The sequence below is a fragment of the Podarcis vaucheri genome (assembly GCF_965113315.1).
Source record: "Podarcis vaucheri genome assembly, chromosome: 15".
Lineage (NCBI taxonomy): Eukaryota > Metazoa > Chordata > Lepidosauria > Squamata > Lacertidae > Podarcis > Podarcis vaucheri.
Genome location: NC_138753.1, coordinates 46,459,422 through 46,481,953, shown reverse-complemented (window position 1 = coordinate 46,481,953; position 22,532 = coordinate 46,459,422). Strand labels below are relative to the sequence as shown.

General features: G+C 44.3%; 1 protein-coding gene across 2 annotated transcripts in view; it reads right to left on the bottom strand.

Annotated features, from left to right (window-relative positions):
- ADAM9 (ADAM metallopeptidase domain 9) overlaps positions 1-22,532 on the bottom strand; it is a 93,540-nt gene that overhangs the window by 53,139 nt on the left and 17,869 nt on the right. For both annotated transcript variants that reach the window (XM_082200292.1, XM_082200293.1), the window contains exons 2-8: positions 12,684-12,781; positions 11,665-11,729; positions 10,268-10,346; positions 6,508-6,584; positions 2,533-2,722; positions 1,714-1,779; positions 749-820 (exon numbers count right to left, since the gene is read on the bottom strand). In XM_082200292.1, the coding sequence (XP_082056418.1) occupies positions 749-820; positions 1,714-1,779; positions 2,533-2,722; positions 6,508-6,584; positions 10,268-10,346; positions 11,665-11,729; positions 12,684-12,781 (647 nt within the window). The remainder of the gene's footprint in view (positions 1-748; positions 821-1,713; positions 1,780-2,532; positions 2,723-6,507; positions 6,585-10,267; positions 10,347-11,664; positions 11,730-12,683; positions 12,782-22,532) is intronic.

Sequence of the window (22,532 nt, the reverse complement as noted above, 5' to 3'; positions counted from 1 at the left end):
GTGACCTCCGCAAGACACAACCCTGAGCAGTGTGCCTGGAAGTCCTGGGCTGCCCAGACGTCAAGATCCCCCTCTCAGCCTCACTGATGGGGTCCAAAGGAAGGCAGAGCAAGACGTTTGGCCCAGCTGGGCTGCAGTAGTAGCTGGAAGGAGGTGTACAAGGTGCCATCCAACCGTCTTAGGGACTCCGCTCCGGATTTCTGTAGGGTTTCCTCCTGAGCCTTTCCTTCTCCCAAAGATATCCCGCAAGACAGCAGAGGTTTAGGATCAGAGTTTTCCTTTCCCTGGATGGGCTCCCTTCCCAGGTGGACAAGCCCCATGTGCCCCTCACTTCCCTCTCCAGCACATGCACAAACCGCCTTCTTGACCGTTGGACCCACTCTTGACCTCCTTTGCTCCATCCGCCAGAGCCTTTGCACGCAGGGAAGACTTTAGCTCACCAAGGGTGATCAGAAGGAAGATGTTGAATATATATATATATATATATATATATATATATATATATATATATATATATATATTAGTAACTTTGTATTGATATAACATTTTGAACTGTGTATTTTTGAAATATTTTGTTTAAGTTGTCTGTTGTTGCTTCAGTTTTTTGCACAGTTTTTTGGTATAGAAATGAAATAATAAATAATCACACCACTTTGAAGAAAGGGGCAGGTAAAAGTAAAAGGAATAAAAATACATGCATATTTTGGCACAATTCATCAACTCTGAGTATCATAAAGCTTTCACTTACACTATCAAGGTAGTTGACCAAATGCACCATCTCTTCTGTAACAGCAGTTTTATTCTGGCCCATCAGCTGATACTGAAAGAAAAGCAAACATTTATGCACGGATGGAAAATGGGACAATGAAGAAAACAAACAACAGAACAGTGCTAGCAATTTCAGAGCCTGGTGCTTTAAAAAGGTGGCTAAGGCCAAAAGTGTGCTTAACAGATTTTGAATGTTGCCAGTCTCCAGAATGGAATCATGGAGTTGGTGCAGGTTTAGAAGTAAAGATAGAAAATTTTGAATGGTCTCCATTTTCTTCTCTGCTGTCTCCCATCCATGCAAGGACCCCTAACAGTTAAGTCCAGTTGTGAACGACTCTGGGTTTGCGGCACTCATCTCGCTTTACTGGCCGAGGGAGCCAATGTTTGCCTGCAGACAGTTTTTCCGGGTCATGTGGCCAACATAACTAAGCTGCTTCTGGCGAAACCAGAGCAGCACACGGAAACACTGTTTGCCTTCCTGCTGGAGTAGTACCTATTTATCTATTTGCACTTTGACGTGCTTTCGAACTGCTAGGTTGGCAGGAGCCAGGACAGAGCAATGGGAGCTCACCCCATCACAGGGATTCAAACTGCCAACCTTCCGATCGGCAAGCCCTAGGCTCAGTGGTTTAGACCACAGCGCCACCCGCATCCCTCATCCATGCAAGACTTCATAGCAAAACCCAAGAATTTTAGGGCTTTGGGAAAAGGAGTCTCAGCTGATAATTTGGAAACACAGTGACTTAAAGGAAAACAATGTTTATGTAGGGATGGGAATGGGAAGTGACCAGTCATAGTGGGAAGGGGTGGAACAAAGTGAAGAACCACAGAAGCTAACTGGACCCAGTGTTCTCCAGTGGTTCAGGGATGGGGTGAGGGTGGCTCATCCCCCAAAATCTGCAGTTCAGCTGCACACATTCTGTTAGCACAAGTGCAAGTCCATACCCTTTCTTTGTCCACGACTATAAAGAGCTCCACATATCTTGTCTGTAGGAGGATGCCTCTTTTTCTCTGCAAGGAAAGGGAGGGAAAGGGTGTAAGAAACAAAATCTTATCCCCTGACTCATAAGTTAAAAATGGGGTGATGTCACTCTGATCCATATTCCGCTTTTCTGCTCACACCACAACCGCACTACTGGGGAAACATACCCAAGACACAGAGTGCCAAGGCATTCCAAAGAAAAGGCAACAATTCTCTTTTGTATCAGAATCTGGCCAGGATACACTCAGTCTGACCAAACAAAACAAGAACATGAGAAATACTTAAAGCTCATTTGTTTATTTTTATGACTTAAAATATTTATATTCCACTTTTCGATTCACAAACAAAAAATTGAAGGCGGAATTAAGCATGCATTATTCACATCCAGGTAATTTTAGGATTTCATCTCAAACTGGGGGGAGGGGAGAAGAGTGATGGCAGCTGAAATCTAACAACATCTGGAGGGCCACAGGTTCCCCATTCTGTTTTTAGCTCTCATGGGCAGTGACCAGAACAAGATGAACAGAATATTGAGCACTCCAGAGCGGAGATTTATTGCCCCTACAAACATCTGTCTCATGGCTCTGTCTCTATGGCTCTTTGCACTCCTTTCCCTCAGTGCTACCCAAGCCACCCAATTAAGTTCTACTTAAAGTAGACCCATTGAAAGGAGTGTAACTAAGTTAGGCATAAACCTCAGTGGGTCTACTCTGAGTAGGGCACGAATTGGCTACAACCCTTGGAATCTGCTCAGACCTTCAAGGTCATCACAGGACACTCACTCTCAGCCGCTGAGGCTCGCTGGCGGGGTGCTGAGGATCTCTTCCTCCCCACTTTTCTTCAGGAAGCTGGCACCGCATGTGATCCTCATCTACCTTCACGTTCTTCAACCGGTAGATCACGTGTTTGGTGCCTGAGGGCGGATCTAGAGGCTCAATTCCATAGCTGATGCTCTCAATTTGCAATAATCCCCTAGCAATGACATTAATTCATGTGTCAGAATCCCTGGGATGCATTCAGCATAGTGCTAAGGAGATCGTTCTGCCCGCAGAAGCATTCCGCTTGCCTGACAGAACCATCTCCCCTCTTCACCTCCCCATCTCTGCCTGTGCTGTTCTGGGGGTTCTCCTGACCCCCCAGAGCGGATTTGATTTCGGGGAAGTTCCATTATACCATAGGCCTCATTGCTTGAATACAGCCCATTGCTCCCAAAGTATGTGCTGGGATGGGTGAGGATCCTAAACGAAAGCACTCACCTCTGTGGAAAGGAAACCAGGCTTCTGATTCAAATGTGCAAAAACATCATGAAACACTGTATAGTCCTTCCTGGACAGTATTACAGTACTTCAAACTGCAGGTTCAGAAAAGGACAACCAACAGGACTTTTATATGCGCAAAGGTGGAAGGACTCATTATTATCAACAATGAAAGAATGGCTGTTAAAACTAACAGACTTAGCTGAGATGGAGAAACTGACATGTTTAATCAGAGAAAAGTCATTGTTAATATTTGTTAAAGATTGGAACCCTCTCATGAACTTTTTGCATGAAAAAGAAAAAGAAGTAATGGTATTTGGATTTGAGGATTGAAGATGATGTTTGTTTTAAAAAGTGGCTTTGTGAGGTGTTATGCTAGATTGGACAAAGTGAATGATGTTTTTACATAGCGGAAATGAGGAAGAATAAGAAGTTCTTTTCATTCTGAATCTTATTTCTCTCTCTTCCTCTTTTAACCTCTTTTCTATTCCTTTTTTAAAATTTCTTTTTCTTTCACCCCTCCCCCTTTTGCGTTTCTATTGTATCTAGATAAAAATCCTGGTTTGGTGTGTGTGTGTTTTTTTAAAAAAGGAGAAGATCTTAAGCTGCATATTTCTCTCCATAAACCTTAATAAAATTTATTATAAAAATAAAAGGGTAACCAAAATAATCAATGGGATGGAGGCTTCCTGTTTCCGGTGGTGAGAAATGGCTGACTCCGATATGATTGGATCCCAGCCGTGCCGGTAATTCAGGGCTGATATGGGGGTAATTAGCCCTGGCAGACTCCCCAGGGTGGGGGAAGACTGTCTCGTAGACCCACAGACTGTCCGAGATTGTCAGCTTGCATCAAGGTGCAAGCGGCATGAAATTGGGTCCCAGAGCACGACACGGCTGGCACTCTCTGAAGTCCCTCTCATAGCCGGAAATATCTGTTTGATAAAATAATTGGATTTGGACAACAAACAGACATAGTCTGGACCGAAGAAGACTAAGAAAAAACCTGCAGAACTGTACAGCCCCTGGTGTTTAAGCTCGGACTTCAAAGAGATTCTCTTCATGGTGCTTGGATTACGGAGGTGTTTGGTACGTCCTTTTTCTCTTCTTAATATCTACAGTTGGTTTTCTATGTCAAGCCTCATCAAGAAACTTATTTTTTTAAAAAAAGAAAAAAGAGTACAGATGGACTTCTATTAATAATTAAGTATTCAACTGTTGCAGCTCTACTCGGACTTGAAAGACTTGATAAAGATGAAAGAAGAAACAAGATGGCGCTTGTTAATATGATGCAGCACGGAAAAATGGGAATTCCTCTCATTTTCAAGGGAAGCAGGAAATATTTGCTGACTGATTTTGTAATGACTTGAGATAACAATTTGGGACAACATATAGTGCAGCTGTTTGCAGAAGTTTATCATTATGGGTGAGAGAGAAGGCTGAATGGATGTCTAGCAGCCCCCCGTCTAGGGCCCGGAGGGGGGGGGTTGTGTGGTCTCTGAGAGGCTGATCAATCGCCAAATGACATATATATGTGGACTACAGTTCATTTACATTGCAATATTGCAAACAGTCTGCCCAATAATCTATAGTAACAACTCAACAACGTGGAAGGTACTGTGTCATACCAAAAGAAAGGTTTGGACAACAGCCCGGATTGGAGTGATTTAACAAATTGGGGGCTGCTGCGTCGTTAAACTTCAAAGGATAAACATGGGCAACAGCCTGGATTGGAAGATTGGAATGAAGTCAGGAAAAGCTGAGCTGCTAAATAGACAGTTGAAAAAATATATATTTACAAATAAAGCTGTATTCAATGGATGAAAGGATATATGATTTTTGACATGACTGAGAATCGCATAGCCAGGGATGGAGAACTTTAAAGTGTTAAGATCAGAAGGCGGAAAATATGAAAGCAAAGAGAAGAGGCAGGAATGAAGATTTGGAGAAATGCTTCAGAGGTCCAGACTATGGGGAGCCCGGAAAAATTAATAATTACAATTTGGTTTATTTTATTTTATTTTATTATTTTAATTGGCTTATGATTCAGATATCTTGATTGGCTGTTTTTATTGGAAAACCAATAAAAATTGTTTTTTTTTAAAATCGATGGGATGGAGTGAGTGTCCCAAGAAGAAAGTCTGCAGCCTCTGGGACCTTTTCATTTAGAGAAAAGGCAAGCAACTGGTGACATAACAGAAGTTTATAAAAATTATGTGTGATATGGAAAAAGTGGACAGAGAATGTTTTTCTCCCTCTCTCATAACATTACAGATCAGTGAAGCTGAATGTTGGAAGATTCAGGACAGATAAAAGAAAGGACTTCTTCCTGCAGCCAGAGTTCTACTATGGAATCCACGCCCACAAGAGGCAGGGGTGGCCACCAACTGGGATGGTTTTAAAAGAGGATGGGATAAATTCATGGCCTGATCCTGCCATCTTCGTTTCTTAAGGAGTGTGCCTGTTGAATGCTGGGTCACACACATGCACCAACCAAGCCTACCCACATATGAAAATCTAGCATGCCAGGGAGAATTCCCTCTCACTGAGCAGCTAGCTGTTCTATATGCTCTTCAGCTATTGGGTATGTATTCTATTTTATTTTATTTATCCCCAAGTGATGTACATAATGAAATTATCAATAAAACACTGTACTGTCAGGCTGGATAACGGGAGGCCAGGGTCCAAATGACCACTTAGCCACAAAACTCTCCAACTGATTCTAAACCAATTGCCATTTCTAAGCCTAACCAACTTAACAGCGCTGGCGTGAGGATCAGATGGGAGGGGAGGCAGGGAGAACCACTTCCGCCTCCTCAAGAGCCTCAGTAGAAAGGCCAGCTGCTCGCCTGCTCTGGAGGATTCAAGTTACAAAAAACGAGATTCCATGTAAACACCAGGAAGAACTTTCTGTTTCACTCTCTTGGGAAGTTGTGGGCTCTCCTTCTTTGGAGTTTTTCAAGGAGAGGCTGGATAGCCACCTACCATGGATGCTTTAGTTGAGACTCCTACACTGCAGGGGGTTGGACTAGATGTCCCATGAGATCCCTTTCAACTCTACAATCGATCGTTTTATGAAATACAATTAATTAATCAATTAAGGCAGCCTGACCTTGGCTAAGAAGGACAAGACACAGTGCTGCAGGGTTGATGGAGAAAATGTCTATGGAGCCAGAATGTCTAGAAGCCCCAGGAGCAAAGGGCAAAAAGGAGAAGTTGCTGTGGCTCACATTGGGAGCGGGGGAGCGTTTCCCAGCCCAGGGGCTGCATTCCCTCACAGGCCACTCTCTGGGTATTGCGTACCAGTGGTGGTGGTGAGGAGTGTCCAGAGACAAAAAGAGGAAGGAGTCATGAAAATGACTGTATTTGACTCCCAGGCCTGAGGATTTGTACCCCTGGTTTCAGAGGCCACCATCAGTACACAGAAAGGCAGGTTACTTTGAGGGAGGGGCAGCCACTATTCTGCCCCCTCCCCCCAAAAAAGCACAAGAACGTATCACTTACCTGAGTCCAGAGCAAGTGCTGACAGCGACCAAGGAATCCGCTACTCCTTTTACATATCCCTGATAGTGGCAGTGATCCTGAATGGGTAGAAAACAAGGGGTGGAATTAAGGAATGATTGCATGCAGCGTTCCTTGTTGCTCAGAGTGTTGATACCACAACGCTCTCATGAATCAAGAAAATGAGGTGTTGCTATTTTGTGGGTTGGACTCTTTTGCATAACTGTTGATTCAGGTCACCCTTTTAAAATGGATTTGGTCTCTTGAGCAACAAGCCTGCTTCTACACACACACACACACACGCACGCATGCACGCACACCTTTTTAAGTTAAGGAAAGCACCAGGGAAATTCCCTAGAAAATGTAATATAATAATGGCTCATATAACTTGTCCACAAACAACTCAGAATGGCATTGTAGAACTTCTCTGCAAACGCTGTGCAGACACATTGAGAAGAATGCTCAGCAAACATGCCCTCTGGAAGCAATGTAAGGGTACAGCTAAGTGTGAAGACATGTGATAGCAGATTCTCTGTAGTGACACCCCAACTATGAAATTATCTCCAGGCTCAGGTACACACAGATGTCAGCTACATTTCTGAGTTTCCAGAACCAAGTTAAGACACATCTATTTACTAAGACACATCTATTTGCTTGGCAGGGGGTTGGACTCGATGGCCCTTGTGGTCTCTTCCAACTCTATGATTCTATGATTCTATGATTCTATGATTCTAAGACATTTGGTGAATTTAGTGGAACTGTCCAAGGTCCTACGATTATTATGAAATGCTACTGTTTCATTGTTGATAATGGCTTGTTTGATGTGTGGAAGCAACCTTGGGATCTACTCCGAAGGAAGGCAGCTTAGGAGTTCTACAAATTGAGACTCTGCACAGACACCTACTCCCTCGACCTGCCACCTGGATCAGGGCAATTTACCCTGTGTTGTCCCAGGGACCAGACACCCACACCAGAACCACCTCCAAAATAATTCACGGATGGGGCTATCTTTTTTTAAAGGGATTCAAATCCTATTTTGTTATACAGCTAGGAAAGCTAGGACTCTCCCACTTAACACATCAGGTAGGATCCGATCCTCCTGCTTAACAGCTGTTAATCAGGAGGGCCCATTCCTGGGGGTGGGGGCTGCTGCTGCTTCATATTCAAGGCAAATGTCCTCTCCTCCACTGCCCCCCAGGACCAGGAGGGGCTTGAAGAGACAGGAATGGCAGCAACTTCCTTGCAGGAGAATGTCATGGCTGAAGTTTTTTGAAGGGAGAAACTGTTCAGAACTGGAAAGTACTGGTCTATTCCAGTGTGTCTGTAACTGTTCATTTCTGATGAAACAGTAGGACATGTTATGAGTTACCCTGTATTTTCTTGATAAGTTATCTCAAGGACACTGAGCCAGAAGATATATAGCAGTAGTTCAGGGAACTGCCTGGTTATTCCTACTTTTGTTTTCTTCTCTTCGCATCTTCTGAGTTTCTATACATTTATTCTTGAGGGGTTTTTTTTGCAGTAACTAAGCCTAATCCTTAATAAAAAATTCCCTTTGCTAATGTGTTTTGACTCTGCGTGATTTATTGAAAACCAACACATCCGTTCCACCAAGCTTCTGCTACTCTGCTCTTCCACAAGAGAAGGAGCGCCTTGGGACTTAAGGCCAAATCTCGCAGATTGCTTGCGCATGCATGCGCACCATCCAGTGAGGGTACATAAGTTTGGGTGGAGGCATGGTCACCCTGCTGCTTCAGCAGTCCAGTTGGGAGCAGAAGCCAGTGGAGGGGATGCCAACTGCTTAGCTGCCGGAAGCACTGTGCACCTTTGTAAGAAAAACACTGGGGCCCAACTGGATTAGTAGAATGTCTGTCATCTGGTGCGTGGGGCTTCTGTGTTGTGCTCCAGAACTGGCCCCTCCCTTTGGGTGTCCAGTTCAATTCAGTCCAAGAGACCAAGTGTTCTTCTGGCCCCAGGATGTGCTTTTAGTCTCTCTCAGACAGGATGTCATTGTGTTACAGTTTTCTTTATTATTAAAGCTTTGTTTGAGCCTTTACTTTGCTGAAAGAAAAGCAACTCTGCTGAAGAATGGTGGAATATCCTAAACTGGGAGAGTGAGGGGATATTCCCAGTCTCACAGGAGGATTAGTTTTCTTTTTCACCCCCACCCTCCACAACATTCCTTAGGAGCTACCCTAAGGGTGCACTTTGCCAATAAAGAATTAGACTGCAAGCTGTCTGTCCTTCTTGGGCTGCGTGTGCTTGGAACACCAAGGGGAGCCCCAAAACATCTGGAGGGTCACAGTTCCCCCCTCCCTGATGCAGAAAGAGAAAACTATCAGTGTCTGTTCGACAATTGTAGCTAAATAGAACCTCCAAGTTCAGCAGCAGTATATCACTGAACACCAGGTTGTGTGATGGGTCTGGAAGCCTTTTGCAAGAAATACCTCTGTTCACTCATAGATATATTTACAGTCTTTATTTACAGGTACAGGACATAGCTTCATGCATCCGAATCCTCGGTAGCAGATCCAGGAAGTGGGAGCTTTCGGCTCCTCCTCCAGCAGAGGAGCTTGGGAAGCCCCAGGCGCCTTATTTGTTCCCTACGTTTTAACCCCCTTCTGTCCTGTGCTGAAGGAATGGGCATTGACTCTCCCTCTGTCTCTGAACTGGTCGAGTGGTGTTGATGGTCTCCTCGCCGCTTGAGTTCCTTCTGCTTGCTTGTCCTCCTCTCCCTCTCCTGTCTTTTCTAACGGCTCCCGTTCTTCCCCCTCCCTCAGCTCCGGGGACAGGTTGCTAGTCAGCAACCATGTGACAGGTGATGACCTTTCCTCCCCATTTGTGGGCTTCCTGGAGGCCTCTGAGTAGCCACTGTGGAAAGCAGTGAGCTGGGCTGGAGGGACTCATGGTCTGAACCAGCAAGGCTCTTCTTCTGTGCTATGCAAACATCAAAACAAAGAAAGGAAGGGGGGAACTCCCACAAAGGGACTATTTGCTTACAACAACTAATTAGCCAGCAAAGCCAACATGGTAGAGACATAGGAAGCCCCCAGTCATTTTACCTCAGTAGTGTCCACACTGACTGGCAGAGGTTCTCCAGGATTTGGGGCAGGAACCTTTCCCAGTCCTACTGGAGATGCTGGGATAGATGCTCTACCATCCAATTACATAACAGAAACTGACTTCCATCTCAATAACCACAACATCACCAGGCAGCCAGAGTTTAGAGACACACATCTGGAAGGAACTCGCTTGGCGGGGGAGGGGAGAATGCCACACAACACCTGGAAGCTGACAGAGTTTTGGAGCTGTTAGGAAGTAAGCATGATCTCCAAGACCTTTGGAAATACAAGCAGGGTGCTAGGAAATGTCTCACAAGTAGCACTGGGGCCTATGAGCATGTGAATGATGCCATCCACATTCAAGCCAGGGCTTTTAAAAAATTAAATGCCAGGTTAAGGACAGGGAGCAGCCAGTCCTCAGGAACACAGCAGGTAGTGAGCAGGCCAAGGAGAAGACTTGCCTTTACCTTGCAGTGGTATTTTTCTATATTCAGGGAGGGTGTTCAAACATCCAACCCCCAATACCACTCTTGCAGACACAGCAGCCCTCAGCTCTATTCCTACATCTCAGGCAATTGAACTCATTTGCCCTTGGCTCCCACTTGTGCCTTGAAAATCTTTGCCACTTTACTCCTCCAGATGCCAGCCCAGCAGGAGGGAGAGGCAGGCTCCCAAGAAATGTATTTGAAAGGAAAACATACCTTGAGATCCAGAACCTCAGAACGCAGCGAGCCGTCAGCATTGTAAGTATAAACTGTGAAGTCTTTGGGCACAAGGACTCTGGAGGAATTGGAGAGGGAATTATGGGAAGAAATGCATTAGGCAACAATTGTTTTAAAGATTAAGGAAAAAATGCGGAACCAGCAATGTTGAGTTGCAAAGTTGGAAGGGAGCGAAGAAAGGCAGGTTCAAAAGCCAGTCTGCTAAACCACCTGAACCCCCTCCCTGCCTTCAGAGTCTTGTTTTTCAAACCCTCCCAAGACAGTTTTGAAAAATAAGCAAAAAAGTACAGCATTTAACTTAAGCAAAATTAAAAACGTGAAAATTAAGAATGTTCTTAGACCTCATGCTTAATCAAGAACGAACAGTAATGATACCTCATTAAAACCAGGATTAGTTATAAACTCCCCTCTTTTCTTTTTATCACTACCAAACAACCCTCTTTCAGAAAATAAACAAAATATTATAAAAATAATAAATGAGGCTTTTTAAAACTTTTGAAAAAGAAGTGCTTACACAGAACTGGACCTGGAAGAAGAATGAGGAAAAAGTAAAGATTTGCAAACAGAAGGCTGTGAGAGCATGGAATCAAAAGGGGGGGGGGAGAACTGTTGCTTTTATAATTCTATCCTTGCATTTATGGTATATTCTAAATGAAATCATAAAGATTTTTTTTAAACAAAAAGCAGCAGCTGGAGAAATATCAGTGCATTTCACTATGAATGGAGAGTGATCACACACATTTGATGTAGCTGTGTCCCCCCCCCCTTTTATAATATACATTACAACAAATGGCCTATTGCAAACCACATGTACAGATTAATAACCTTTAAGGAAAGTTGCTTTCTTTACCAGAAATAAGCCAGCATGTCACCATGATGGCCAAGCCAAAAGTGCTTTGCTGGTGTTTAGTATGGAAGCCGAGGGGGCGGGCAGAGAAATCAAATCAACCAGTTGTTTCCTTTGGAGGGCTCTCAAGTGACCTGTAGACCAGGGGTCAGCAACCTTTTTCAACAGGGGGTCGAAACCTCAACAGGGGGTTGAAATCTCAGACCTTGTGGGGGGCCGGACTATATTTATTTTTTTTGGGGGGGGAATGAACGAATTCCTATGCCCCACAAATAACCCAGAGATGCATTTTAAATAAAATGACACATTCTACTCATGTAAAAACACGCTGATTCCCGGACCACCCAGATTGAGAAGGCGATTGGGCCACATCCGGCCCCTGGGCCTTAGTTTGCCTACCCATGCTGTAGACTAAGCCCTGTACAGGTCACTTTCAGAACCAGGGAAAAGAGCCAAACAGACCAATTTAAACTCAGAATAACCAGGAGGAAGGAAAACAGCCCAGTGCAGCTGGAAAGGAGTCACTTACTTGTTTTTTTCTAGTTCAAGTGTATACTTTGTTCCTTCAACATCAACTTCAAAAGATAGTTCATCCTCAAAAGAAGAAGGGATAATCAAGCAACCTCTCTGGGAATCCTCAATTAATTATCAACATGTTCCGAACAATCCAGAGATTCCCAGTCCTGTCCGCCCCCCCCCCCGCCTAGCAAATACACCCTTGTGTGTATAGTGGAGGTGCATCACCCACCCTTTCCATACATACACATTACACAAAGCAGTTTACATCCATGAAAATCATAACATGAAAAATAACAACACTGTCAGCAATATAAAAATCATAGTGTAACAACCACAAATTAAAAGGATAATAATATCAGCAGAGAAAATGCACTTTCCCACTAAAACCCACTAAGCTGGACCAACAAAAGCCTGATTGAAATTGCTCTGCAAGACATAGTAGCACCCTGTTTATGTTTTTCTCTCTGAATGCTCAGCTTTGGGTGCATATTCTCTTTATTTAATGAAATAGTTGCAAAACCATCAACTGGCTTTGTATGTCAGGTATGGGGAACCACATTTTTAGGTTATTTTTTCAAAGGTTGTTGCATTTTTACAGTGGCGGGTGAGGAGGCCCTTGTAAGTTTTTCTGCCTCAGTTGCCAAAATAACTTGATCAGTTATGCACCATGATGTAGGGAGAGGGAGCACCATGTGCTCTTCACCTCATTCAGCCAAATGTCTCAGCCCTGTGTACTGTTGACTCCATAAACATTAGACAATAGGTGCTGCTCACAACAAGCTTCTGTAACAAATATGCAGCTCTCTCTCTCTCTCTCTCTCTCTCACACACACACACACACACAGAGAGAGAGAGAGAGAGAGAGAGAGAGAGAGAGAGAGAGAGTTTAGTCCTAGGCTGCCCTGAACCCTAGGCAGCTGTACCATTCAGGAAGCACATCCATGCTTAATTATTTCACAGCTGCTTCCGGATGATGTGTACAAAAAGCAGAAAGCAACATGCTGATGATGAAATCCTGCTCTGAAATACCTCTGCTAGCCTGGATGTCAGCACATCACGGTGTTTTCTTGTTATCCTCTTGGGGACAATAATTTCGTAAGCAGACAGCTGAGATAATGGCTGAAAACCTAGAAAGATACAGGGAAATGTTAATGGATTAAAACACTGCCAAATTGATAAAGTCAATGAAACCAGATAGCTTTTCCACAGGTCCCTGAGTAACAGCAGCAAAAGGACTAAATGAACCTTAAGACAGCTGTTGGGCACAAATTTGATAGCTTTAAGATCAGCACATGGATGTCACAGGCTGAAACAGGTTTAACAGTCATTCGTTCTCCACAGGAAACCATCAGAAATGACTCCAAGGGCACTTACTCAGATACGTTATGGGGGTAATTTTGTTTCTGTTTTCTGGGATCAAGTGCCGGGGTTCTTTTCCTTGGAGAAGCTAACACATGAAATTAAGGTCACCCAGGGATCTGCTGCACCACAAGATTTTGCAGCCGCCTCATTACACCTAAGTACGATTTCATTTGGAAGAATTACAGAACTTATTTGGCTCTTTGCCTCCTCCTCACACCTTTCAAGCTTCTTCTTTTCTTTTTCTGCTATTCCACTAATATTGGGTTTTGGTCCCCTCAGGGGGACCAAACCCCTTAAGTTTTCATATGGGTTTTCTTCAAGTGTGTTTTTTGTCCTGATGGTTCATGTTATACGAGGAGCCAGTGTGGGGCCATGGCTAGACTTTGATCTAGAAGAAGCCCACTGGGTGACTTTGGGCCTGTCACTGTCTCTCAGCCTAAGCTGCCTCACAGGGTGGTTGTGAGGATGAAATGGAGAGGGGAGAAGCATGCGCACCACCTTGAGCTCCTTGGGGAAAAATTGGGATATAAATGTAATCATAAATAAATAAAATTTATTTTAAAAAGAAAAGACTAAAGAAATGGTTCTGCAAGGCAGAAAGGGATCTCTTGAGAGGTAATTTTCAGCATCCACACCAAACTACAATTCCCAGGATGCTTTGAGGGTAGCCATGCCATTATTGGTTGTCAAGGGCTTTCTTCCATGCTTTGCAGGCCTGGTGGAAGTGCTCTCTCTCTCTCTCTCCCCCTCTGCTTCCCCCATGAAACCCTGGTCTTTATAGCGGAGCCAGAGCAAAGAGCAATCCATGAAAAACCCAGTTGTGCTTCAGCTGTTGCAAGGAAAGCTCCAGGGCAACAAAGACGAGTACTCAGATATGGAGCTTTACAGCATGGACTTGTACTTGAAGAGTGGGGCAAAGGAAAGTGGGGATGAGCCCCATGTCTGTTTGGTAAGATACAGTCAAACAAAAAGAACAAGGCTGGACTTGATAAATATGCGAATAAAAAACCAGAGGCAATCAGTTAAAGATTTCAGCTTCTACCTTCCTCGGTAACTTAGCTGGGATTTCAGATGAATCCTGTCAGCCAAAGTGCTTCTGGAATGACCTCCCCATCTGAGGCGGTCCATGCTCCCCACTTTATTGCTCTTTGACAGGTGAAGACACACCTCTTTGCCCAGGCCTTTGGGGAGGGCTAAGTGGCACCATATTTGATTATGCTCTTTGTCTGTTGATGTCATCTGATTTTACTGGTGCTGATTTAGAATAGAATCATAGAATCATAGAGTTGGAAGAGACCACAGGGGCCATCGAGTCCAACCCACTGCCAAGCAGGAAACACCATCAGAGCACTCCTGACATATGGTTGTCAAGCCTCTGCTTAAAGACCTCCAAACAAGGAGACTCCACCACACTCCTTGGCAGCAAATTCCACTGTCGAACAGCTCTTACTGTCAGGAAGTTCTTCCTAATGTTTAGGTGGAATCTTCTTTCTTGTAGTTTGGATCCATTGCTCCGTGTCCGCTTCTCTGGAGCAGCAGAAAATAACTTTTCTACCTCCTCTATGTGACATCCTTTTATATATTTGAACATGGCTATCATATCACCCCTTAACCTCCTCTTCTCCAGGCTAAACATGCCCAGCTCCCTTAGCCGTTCCTCATAAGGCATCGTTTCCAGGCCTTTGACCGTTTTGGTTGCCCTCCTCTGGACACGTTCCAGTTTGTCAGTGTCCTTCTTGAACTGTGGTGCCCAGAACTGGACACAGTACTCCAGGTGAGGTCTGACCAGAGCAGAATACAGTGGCACTATTACTTCCCTTGATCTAAATGCTATACTCCTATTGATGCAGCCCAGAATTGCATTGGCTTTTTTAGCTGCCGCGTCACACTGTTGGCTCATGTCAAGTTTGTGGTCAACCAAGACTCCTAGATCCTTTTCACATGTACTGCTCTCAAGCCAGGTGTCACCCATCTTGTATTTGTGCCTCTCATTTTTTTGCCCAAGTGCAATACTTTACATTTCTCCCTGTTAAAATTCATCTTGTTTATTTTTGCCCAGTTCTCTAATCTGTCAAGGTCGTTTTGAAGTGTGATCCTGTCCTCTGGGGTGTTAGCCACCCCTCCCAGTTTAGTGTCATCTGCAAATTTGGTCAGGATGACCTTGAGTCCATCATCCAAGTCGTTGATAAAGGTGTTGAATAAGACCGGGCCCAAGACAGAACTCTGTGGCACCCCACTAGTCACTCTTCTCCAGGATGAAGAGGAACCATTGATGAGCACCCTTTGGGTTCGGTCAGTCAGCCAGTTACAAATCCACTGAGTGGTAGCATAGTCAAGACTGCATTTTACCAGCTTCTTTACAAGAATATCATGGGGCACCTTGTCAAATGCCTTGCTGAAATCAAGGTAGGCTACGTCCACTGTGTTCCCTTCATCTACCAGGCTTGTAATTCTGTCAAAAAACGAGATCAGGTTAGTCTGACATGACTTATTTTTCAGAAATCCATGCTGACTATTGGTGATCACAGCATTCCTTTCTAGGTGCTCACAGACCGTTTGCTTAATGATCTGCTCCAGAATCTTCCCTGGTATTGATGTCAGACTGACTGGGCGGTAATTATTTGGGTCCTCTATTTTCCCCTTTTTGAAAATAGGGACAACATTTGCCCTCCTCCAGTCTGCCGGGACTTCGCCTGTTCTCCAGGAATTCTCAAAGATGACTGCCAGTGGTTCTGAGATCACATCTGCCAGTTCTTTTAATACTCTTGGATGCAGTTCATCTGGCCCTGGAGACTTGAATACATCTAAACTAGCCAAGTATTCTTGTACTATCTCCTTAGTTATTCTGGGCTGTGTTTCCTTTGCTGAATCATTTGCTCCAAATTCTTCAGGTCGGGCATTGTTTTCTTTATCGGAGAATACTGAGGCAAAGAAGGCATTGAAGAATTCAGCCCTTTCTGTGTCCCCTGTTTGCATTTCACCATCTTCTCCTCTGAGTGACCCCACTGTTTCTTTGTTCTTCCTTTTGCTACGAACATACCCATAAAAACCTTTTTTGTTGCTTTTAACCTCTCTAGCAAGCCTGAGTTCATTCTGTGCTTTAGCTTTTCTGACTTTGTGCCTACACGTGCTGGTTATTTGTTTGAATTCCTCTTTGGTGGTTTCCCCCCTTTTCTATTTTTTGTACATATCCTTTTTTAATCTTAACTCAGTTAAAAGTTCTTTAGATAGCCACCCTGGCTTCTTTAGGCACCTTCCATGTTTCCGTCTCATTGGTATTGCCTGACGTTGTGCTTTTGCTATCTCCCTCTTAACAAACTCCCAGCCATCATGAACTCCCTTTCCTTTTAGTATTACTGTCCATGGGATCTCACCCAGCACTTCCCTAAGTTTTATGAAGTCGGCTTTCTTAAAGTCAAGAAATTGAGTCCTAGTATGCTTGGCTCCTCCTTTCCGCTGTATAGTAAACTTCAGAAGAGCATGATCACTCGCGCCTAATGATCCTTCCACTTCTACCCCACTAACCAGGTCATCAACATTGGTTAGGACCAGATCTAAAATGGCTGTTCCTCTTGTTGCTTCTCCCACTTTCTGGACAATGAAGTTGTCTGCAAGGCCAGTGAGGAATCTGTTTGACCTTATGCTCTTGGCTGAGTTTGACATCCAACAAATATCCAGGTAATTGAAGTCCCCCATTACTACTATCTCCTTTCCTTTTGCATGCTTGGCCATCTGTTCCAGGAAGGCATCATCCATGTCCTCCGTTTGGCTTGGGGATCTATAGTAAACTCCCACAATGAGGTCACTGTTATTCTTCTCTCCCTTAATTTTGACCCAAATGCTCTCACTTTGGCTTTGAGGTTCTAAATCTTGGATCTCTTCACAGGTATACACATCCCTGACATATAACGCCACTCCTCCTCCTTTCTTGTCTGGTCTGTTTCTCTGAAATAGATTGTATCCCTCCATTATTACATTCCAATCGTGGGACTTAACCCACCAGGTTTCAGTGATGCCTATTATGTCATATTTAGTTTGCTGTACCAAGAGCTCAAGCTCATCTTGTTTATTTCCCATGCTTTGCGCATTAGTGTACAGACATTGAAGTCCATTTGGTCTATGACATTTGGATGATCATCTTCATCAATTGATAGACTCCTACCTTCAGCAGCACTGTCTCCCTCCCCCACATTAGTCAGTTTAAAGCCCTCCTGATGAGGTTTCTGAGATTTTTGGCAAAAACATTTCTCCCAACCGTTGTGAGGTGCAGCCCATCACTTGCCAGAAGTCCATCTTCAAGAAACTGCAGTCCGTGATCTAAGAATCCAAACAGTTCCTGTTTACACCATTTGCGAAGCCAGCTGTTAACTTCCACTATTTTTCCCTCTCTCCCTGGGCCACGTCGTTCAACTGGGAGGACAGATGAGATGACAATTTGTGCATTTAATTGCTTCAATTTCCTGCCCAGAGCCTCGTAGTCTCTTTTGATCTTCTGGAGCCTATTGCTTGCAGTGTCATTGGTTCCCACATAAACCAAGAGGAAGGGGTATTTGTCAGTGGGTTTTACGATTCCTTGCAGTCGTTCAGTTACATCTTGGATCTTAGCCCCGGGGAGACAGCACACTTCCCGAGACATCTTGTCAGGCCCACAAATCACTGCTTCTGTTCCCCTCAGTAGGGAATCCCCTATCACCACTACACGCCTCCTCTTAATATAGGTCTTGCTTTACTCTGGTGCTGTTGCTTTTTAAATTGCATTCATTGTGGTTTTAATATACTTCTTTGCCCCACCCTGGGGTCTGGAGGTGAAGAGAGGGCTATAAATACTTGAAATAACAAAGCAAGCAATCTAAAGCCAAAAGAGCCACAGCTAAAAACACTGAAACAGGGAGCGGTCAGGCTGGCTCATCCCATGGAAATTGCTGAAAGGGGTATGTGGACATTTTGCTTCATAACTTTTATTTTAGGAAGACCAGAGACCTACTTTGTTTTTGATTTTTAATGAAAGCTTAGAGTCTGGAGCGCATGCTGTTTATGTGTGCTCTATATTGATACCACAGGTACCTGCCTCTCTGTTCAGTATATCCAGCATCTTTGCTAGTGAACAGCAACTAGCCACATATAACACTTCCTCCACTCAAGGTTGCAGCCTAGAGAATCTGCTTTTCATTCAAAAAAGAAAAGAAAAGGAGATCTTCAAGGAAAAATTACAAGGAATTATACGTAACCTGCAAACAGCACGCGGACCTAGTGGTGGGAGGAAAAAATCCTTAAATAAGAGACACGGGGGAATGATTAATGGACTTCAATGTCTGTACACTAATGCGCAAAGCATGGGAAATAAACAAGATGAGCTTGAGCTCTTGGTACAGCAAACTAAATATGACATAATAGGCATCACTGAAACCTGGTGGGATAAGTCCCTTGATTGGAATGTAATAATGGGGGGATACAATCTATTTCAGAGAAACAGACCAGACAAGAAAGGAGGAGGAGTGGCGTTATATGTCAGGGATGTGTATACCTGTGAAGAGATCCAAGATTTAGATCCTCAAAGCCAAAGTGAGAGCATTTGGGTCAAAATTAAGGGAGAGAAGAATAACAGAGACCTCATTGTGGGAGTTTACTATAGATCCCCAAGCCAAATGGAGGACATAGATGATGCCTTCCTGGAACAGATGGCCAAGCATGCAAAAGGAAGGGAGATAGTAGTAATGGGGGACTTCAATTACCCGGATTTTTGTTGGACGTCACTCAGCCAAGAGCATAAGGTCAAACAGATTCCTCACTGGCCTTGCAGACAACTTCATTGTCCAGAAAGTGGGAGAAGCAACAAGAGGAACAGCCATTTTAGATCTGGTCCTAACCAATGTTGATGACCTGGTTAGTGGGGTAGAAGTGGAAGGATCATTAGGCGCGAGTGATCATGCTCTTCTGAAGTTTACTATACAGCGGAAAGGAGCAGCCAAGCATACTAGGACTCAATTTCTTGACTTTAAGAAAGCCGACTTCATAAAACTTAGGGAAGTGCTGGGTGAGATCCCATGGACAACAATACTAAAAGGAAAGGGAGTTCATGATGGCTGGGAGTTTGTTAAGAGGGAGATAGTAAAAGCACAACGTCAGGCAATACCAATGAGACGGAAACATGGAAGGTGCCTAAAGAAGCCAGGGTGGCTATCTAAAGAACTTTTAACTGAATTAAGATTAAAAAAGGATGTGTACAAAAAATGGAAAAGGGGGGAAACCACCAAAGAGGAATTCAAACAAATAGCCAGCACGTGTAGACACAAAGTCAGAAAAGCTAAAGCACAGAATGAACTCAGGCTTGCTAGAGAGGTTAAAAGCAACAAAAAAGGCTTTTATGGGTATGTTCGTAGCAAAAGGAAGAACAAAGAAACAATGGGGTCACTCAGAGGAGAAGATGGTGAAATGCAAACAGGGGACACAGAAAGGGCTGAACTACTCAATGCCTTCTTTGCCTCAGTCTTCTCCGATAAAGAAAACAATGCCCGACCTGAAGAATTTGGAGCAAATGATTCAGCAAAGGGAACACAGCCCAGAATAACTAAGGAGATAGTACAAGAATATTTGGCTAGTTTAGATGTATTCAAGTCTCCAGGGCCAGATGAACTGCATCCAAGAGTATTAAAAGAACTGGCAGATTTGATCTCAGAACCACTGGCAGTCATCTTTGAGAATTCCTGGAGAACAGGCGAAGTCCCGGCAGACTGGAGGAGGGCAAATGTTGTCCCTATTTTCAAAAAGGGGAAAAGAGAGGACCCAAATAATTACCGCCCAGTCAGTCTGACATCAGGGACGCGGGTGGCGCTGTGGGCTAAAGCCTCAGCGCCTAGGGCTTGCCGATCGAAAGGTCGGCGGTTCGAATCCCCGCGGCGGGGTGCGCTCCCGCTGCTCGGTCCCAGCGCCTGCCCACCTAGCAGTTCGAAAGCACCCCCGGGGGCAAGTAGATAAATAGGTACCGCTTACCAGCGGGAAGGTAAACGGCGTTCCGTGTGCGGCTCTGGCTCGCCAGAGCAGCGTTGTCACGCTGGCCACGTGACCCGGAAGTGTCTTCGGACAGCGCTGGCCCCCGGCCAATAGATGTGAGATGGGCGCACAAACCCCAGAGTCTGTCAAGACTGGCCCGTTCGGGCAGGGGTACCTTTACCTTTACCTTTACCAGTCTGACATCAATAGCAGGGAAGATTCTGGAGCAGATCATTAAGCAAACAGTCTGTGAGCACCTAGAAAGGAATGCTGTGATCACCAATAGTCAGCATGGATTTCTGAAAAATAAGTCATGTCAGACTAACCTGATCTCGTTTTTTGACAGAATTACAAGCCTGGTAGATGAAGGGAACGCAGTGGATGTAGCCTACCTTGATTTCAGCAAGGCATTTGACAAGGTGCCCCATGATATTCTTGTAAAGAAGCTGGTAAAATGCGGTCTTGACTATGCTACCACTCAGTGGATTTGTAACTGGCTGACTGACCGAACCCAAAGGGTGCTCATCAATGGTTCCTCTTCATCCTGGAGAAGAGTGACTAGTGGGGTGCCACAGGGTTCTGTCTTGGGCCCGGTCTTATTCAACATCTTTATCAACGACTTGGATGATGGACTCAAGGGCATCCTGATCAAATTTGCAGATGACACCAAACTGGGAGGGGTGGCTAACACCCCAAAGGACAGGATCACACTTCAAAACGACCTTGACAGATTAGAGAACTGGGCAAAAATAAACAAGATGAATTTTAACAGGGAGAAATGTAAAGTATTGCACTTGGGCAAAAAAAATGAGAGGCACAAATACAAGATGGGTGACACCTGGCTTGAGAGCAGTACATGTGAAAAGGATCTAGGAGTCTTGGTTGACCACAAACTTGACATGAGCCAACAGTGTGACGCGGCAGCTAAAAAAGCCAATGCAATTCTGGGCTGCATCAATAGGAGTATAGCATCTAGATCAAGGGAAGTAATAGTGCCACTGTATTCTGCTCTGGTCAGACCACACCTGGAGTACTGTGTCCAGTTCTGGGCACCACAATTCAAGAAGGACACTGACAAACTGGAACGTGTCCAGAGGAGGGCAACCAAAATGGTCAAAGGCCTGGAAACGATGCCTTATGAGGAACGGCTAAGGGAGCTGGGCATGTTTAGCCTGCAGAAGAGGAGGTTAAGGGGTGATATGATAGCCATGTTCAAATATATAAAAGGATGTCACATAGAGGAGGGAGAAAGGTTGTTTTCTGCTGCTCCGGAGAAGCGGACACGGAGCAATGGATCCAAACTACAAGAAAGAAGATTCCACCTAAACATTAGGAAGAACTTCCTGACAGTAAGAGCTGTTTGACAGTGGAATTTGCTGCCAAGGAGTGTGGTGGAGTCTCCTTGTTTGGAGGTCTTTAAGCAGAGGCTTGACAACCATATGTCAGGAGTGCTCTGATGGAGTTTCCTGCTTGGCAGGGGGTTGGACTCGATGGCCCTTGTGGTCTCTTCCAACTCTATGATTCTATGATTCTAGGATTCTATGCAGTTTGGACCTCAGAGTGCAAAGAACTACAGTGAACTTGAAGCCCACATTTCCACTTTGTTACGTTCAGATGAAATTTTGTCCTTCACTCCTTAAAGCATGTCACATCCAAGTCTCACGTTAATCCAAGTCTCAAAAACATACCAGGATTTCAGCACTCAGCATTTTCACCAGCAAAGCTGAGGAAAACTGCTACTGAACAGTAACATTTGCAGGTACTAAGGAGGTGTATTGCAGATTACTTTTCCTTATTAAGTACAATTTAACTACATGCATGAGAAAAATAATGCTGTAGCTATTATAATAAAAATATATGGTTCAAGTTGGAAGGTTGGTGAGTCCACAACACTGTCATGATTAACTTCCCTAAGGACCAGTTCTCACTGCACTTGTGCGGCTTCCTCTTTCCCCCCACAAGCACTGTCTTCAACATCCCGACCCTATTTTTGAAACTACTTCTCTCTGCCACTCAGCTGCTCCACATTGCACCTGTTTTGACTTCTCCCCCTGCTTCTGCAATCCTGCTTACACACAGAGAACTGTCCATCTGGAACATGGCAGCAATAGACACCAGCCCACCTTGCAGAAGTGGCGCTTCTGCAATTACAACATACAGTATTCAAAGCATTTGCAATGTGGAGGTTGGTGCTAAGCGGCTCCGGCTAATGGAGATTTGGTGAGAATCTATAGATATTCACAGCAAATTGCTCCAAGCAAAGCAGTATGTCTGCCAAGTGTAGATGAAGTGATTCATCTCTCATTTGCACACTTTAATTACAGTCACCTGGGGCACATAATAAATTAATCTTACTTAGCAGGTTTGCCTTGGCTTAAACAGCCCTATTCATTTTATTTATTTCAGAAACTGTTTCATTAACTGCTTTATTCATTAACTATTTATTTCAGAAACTGTTTCATATACTGCTTGATTGAAGTATATACATAAGTATATACTGAAGTATACAAAAAGTTTTTTAAAGCA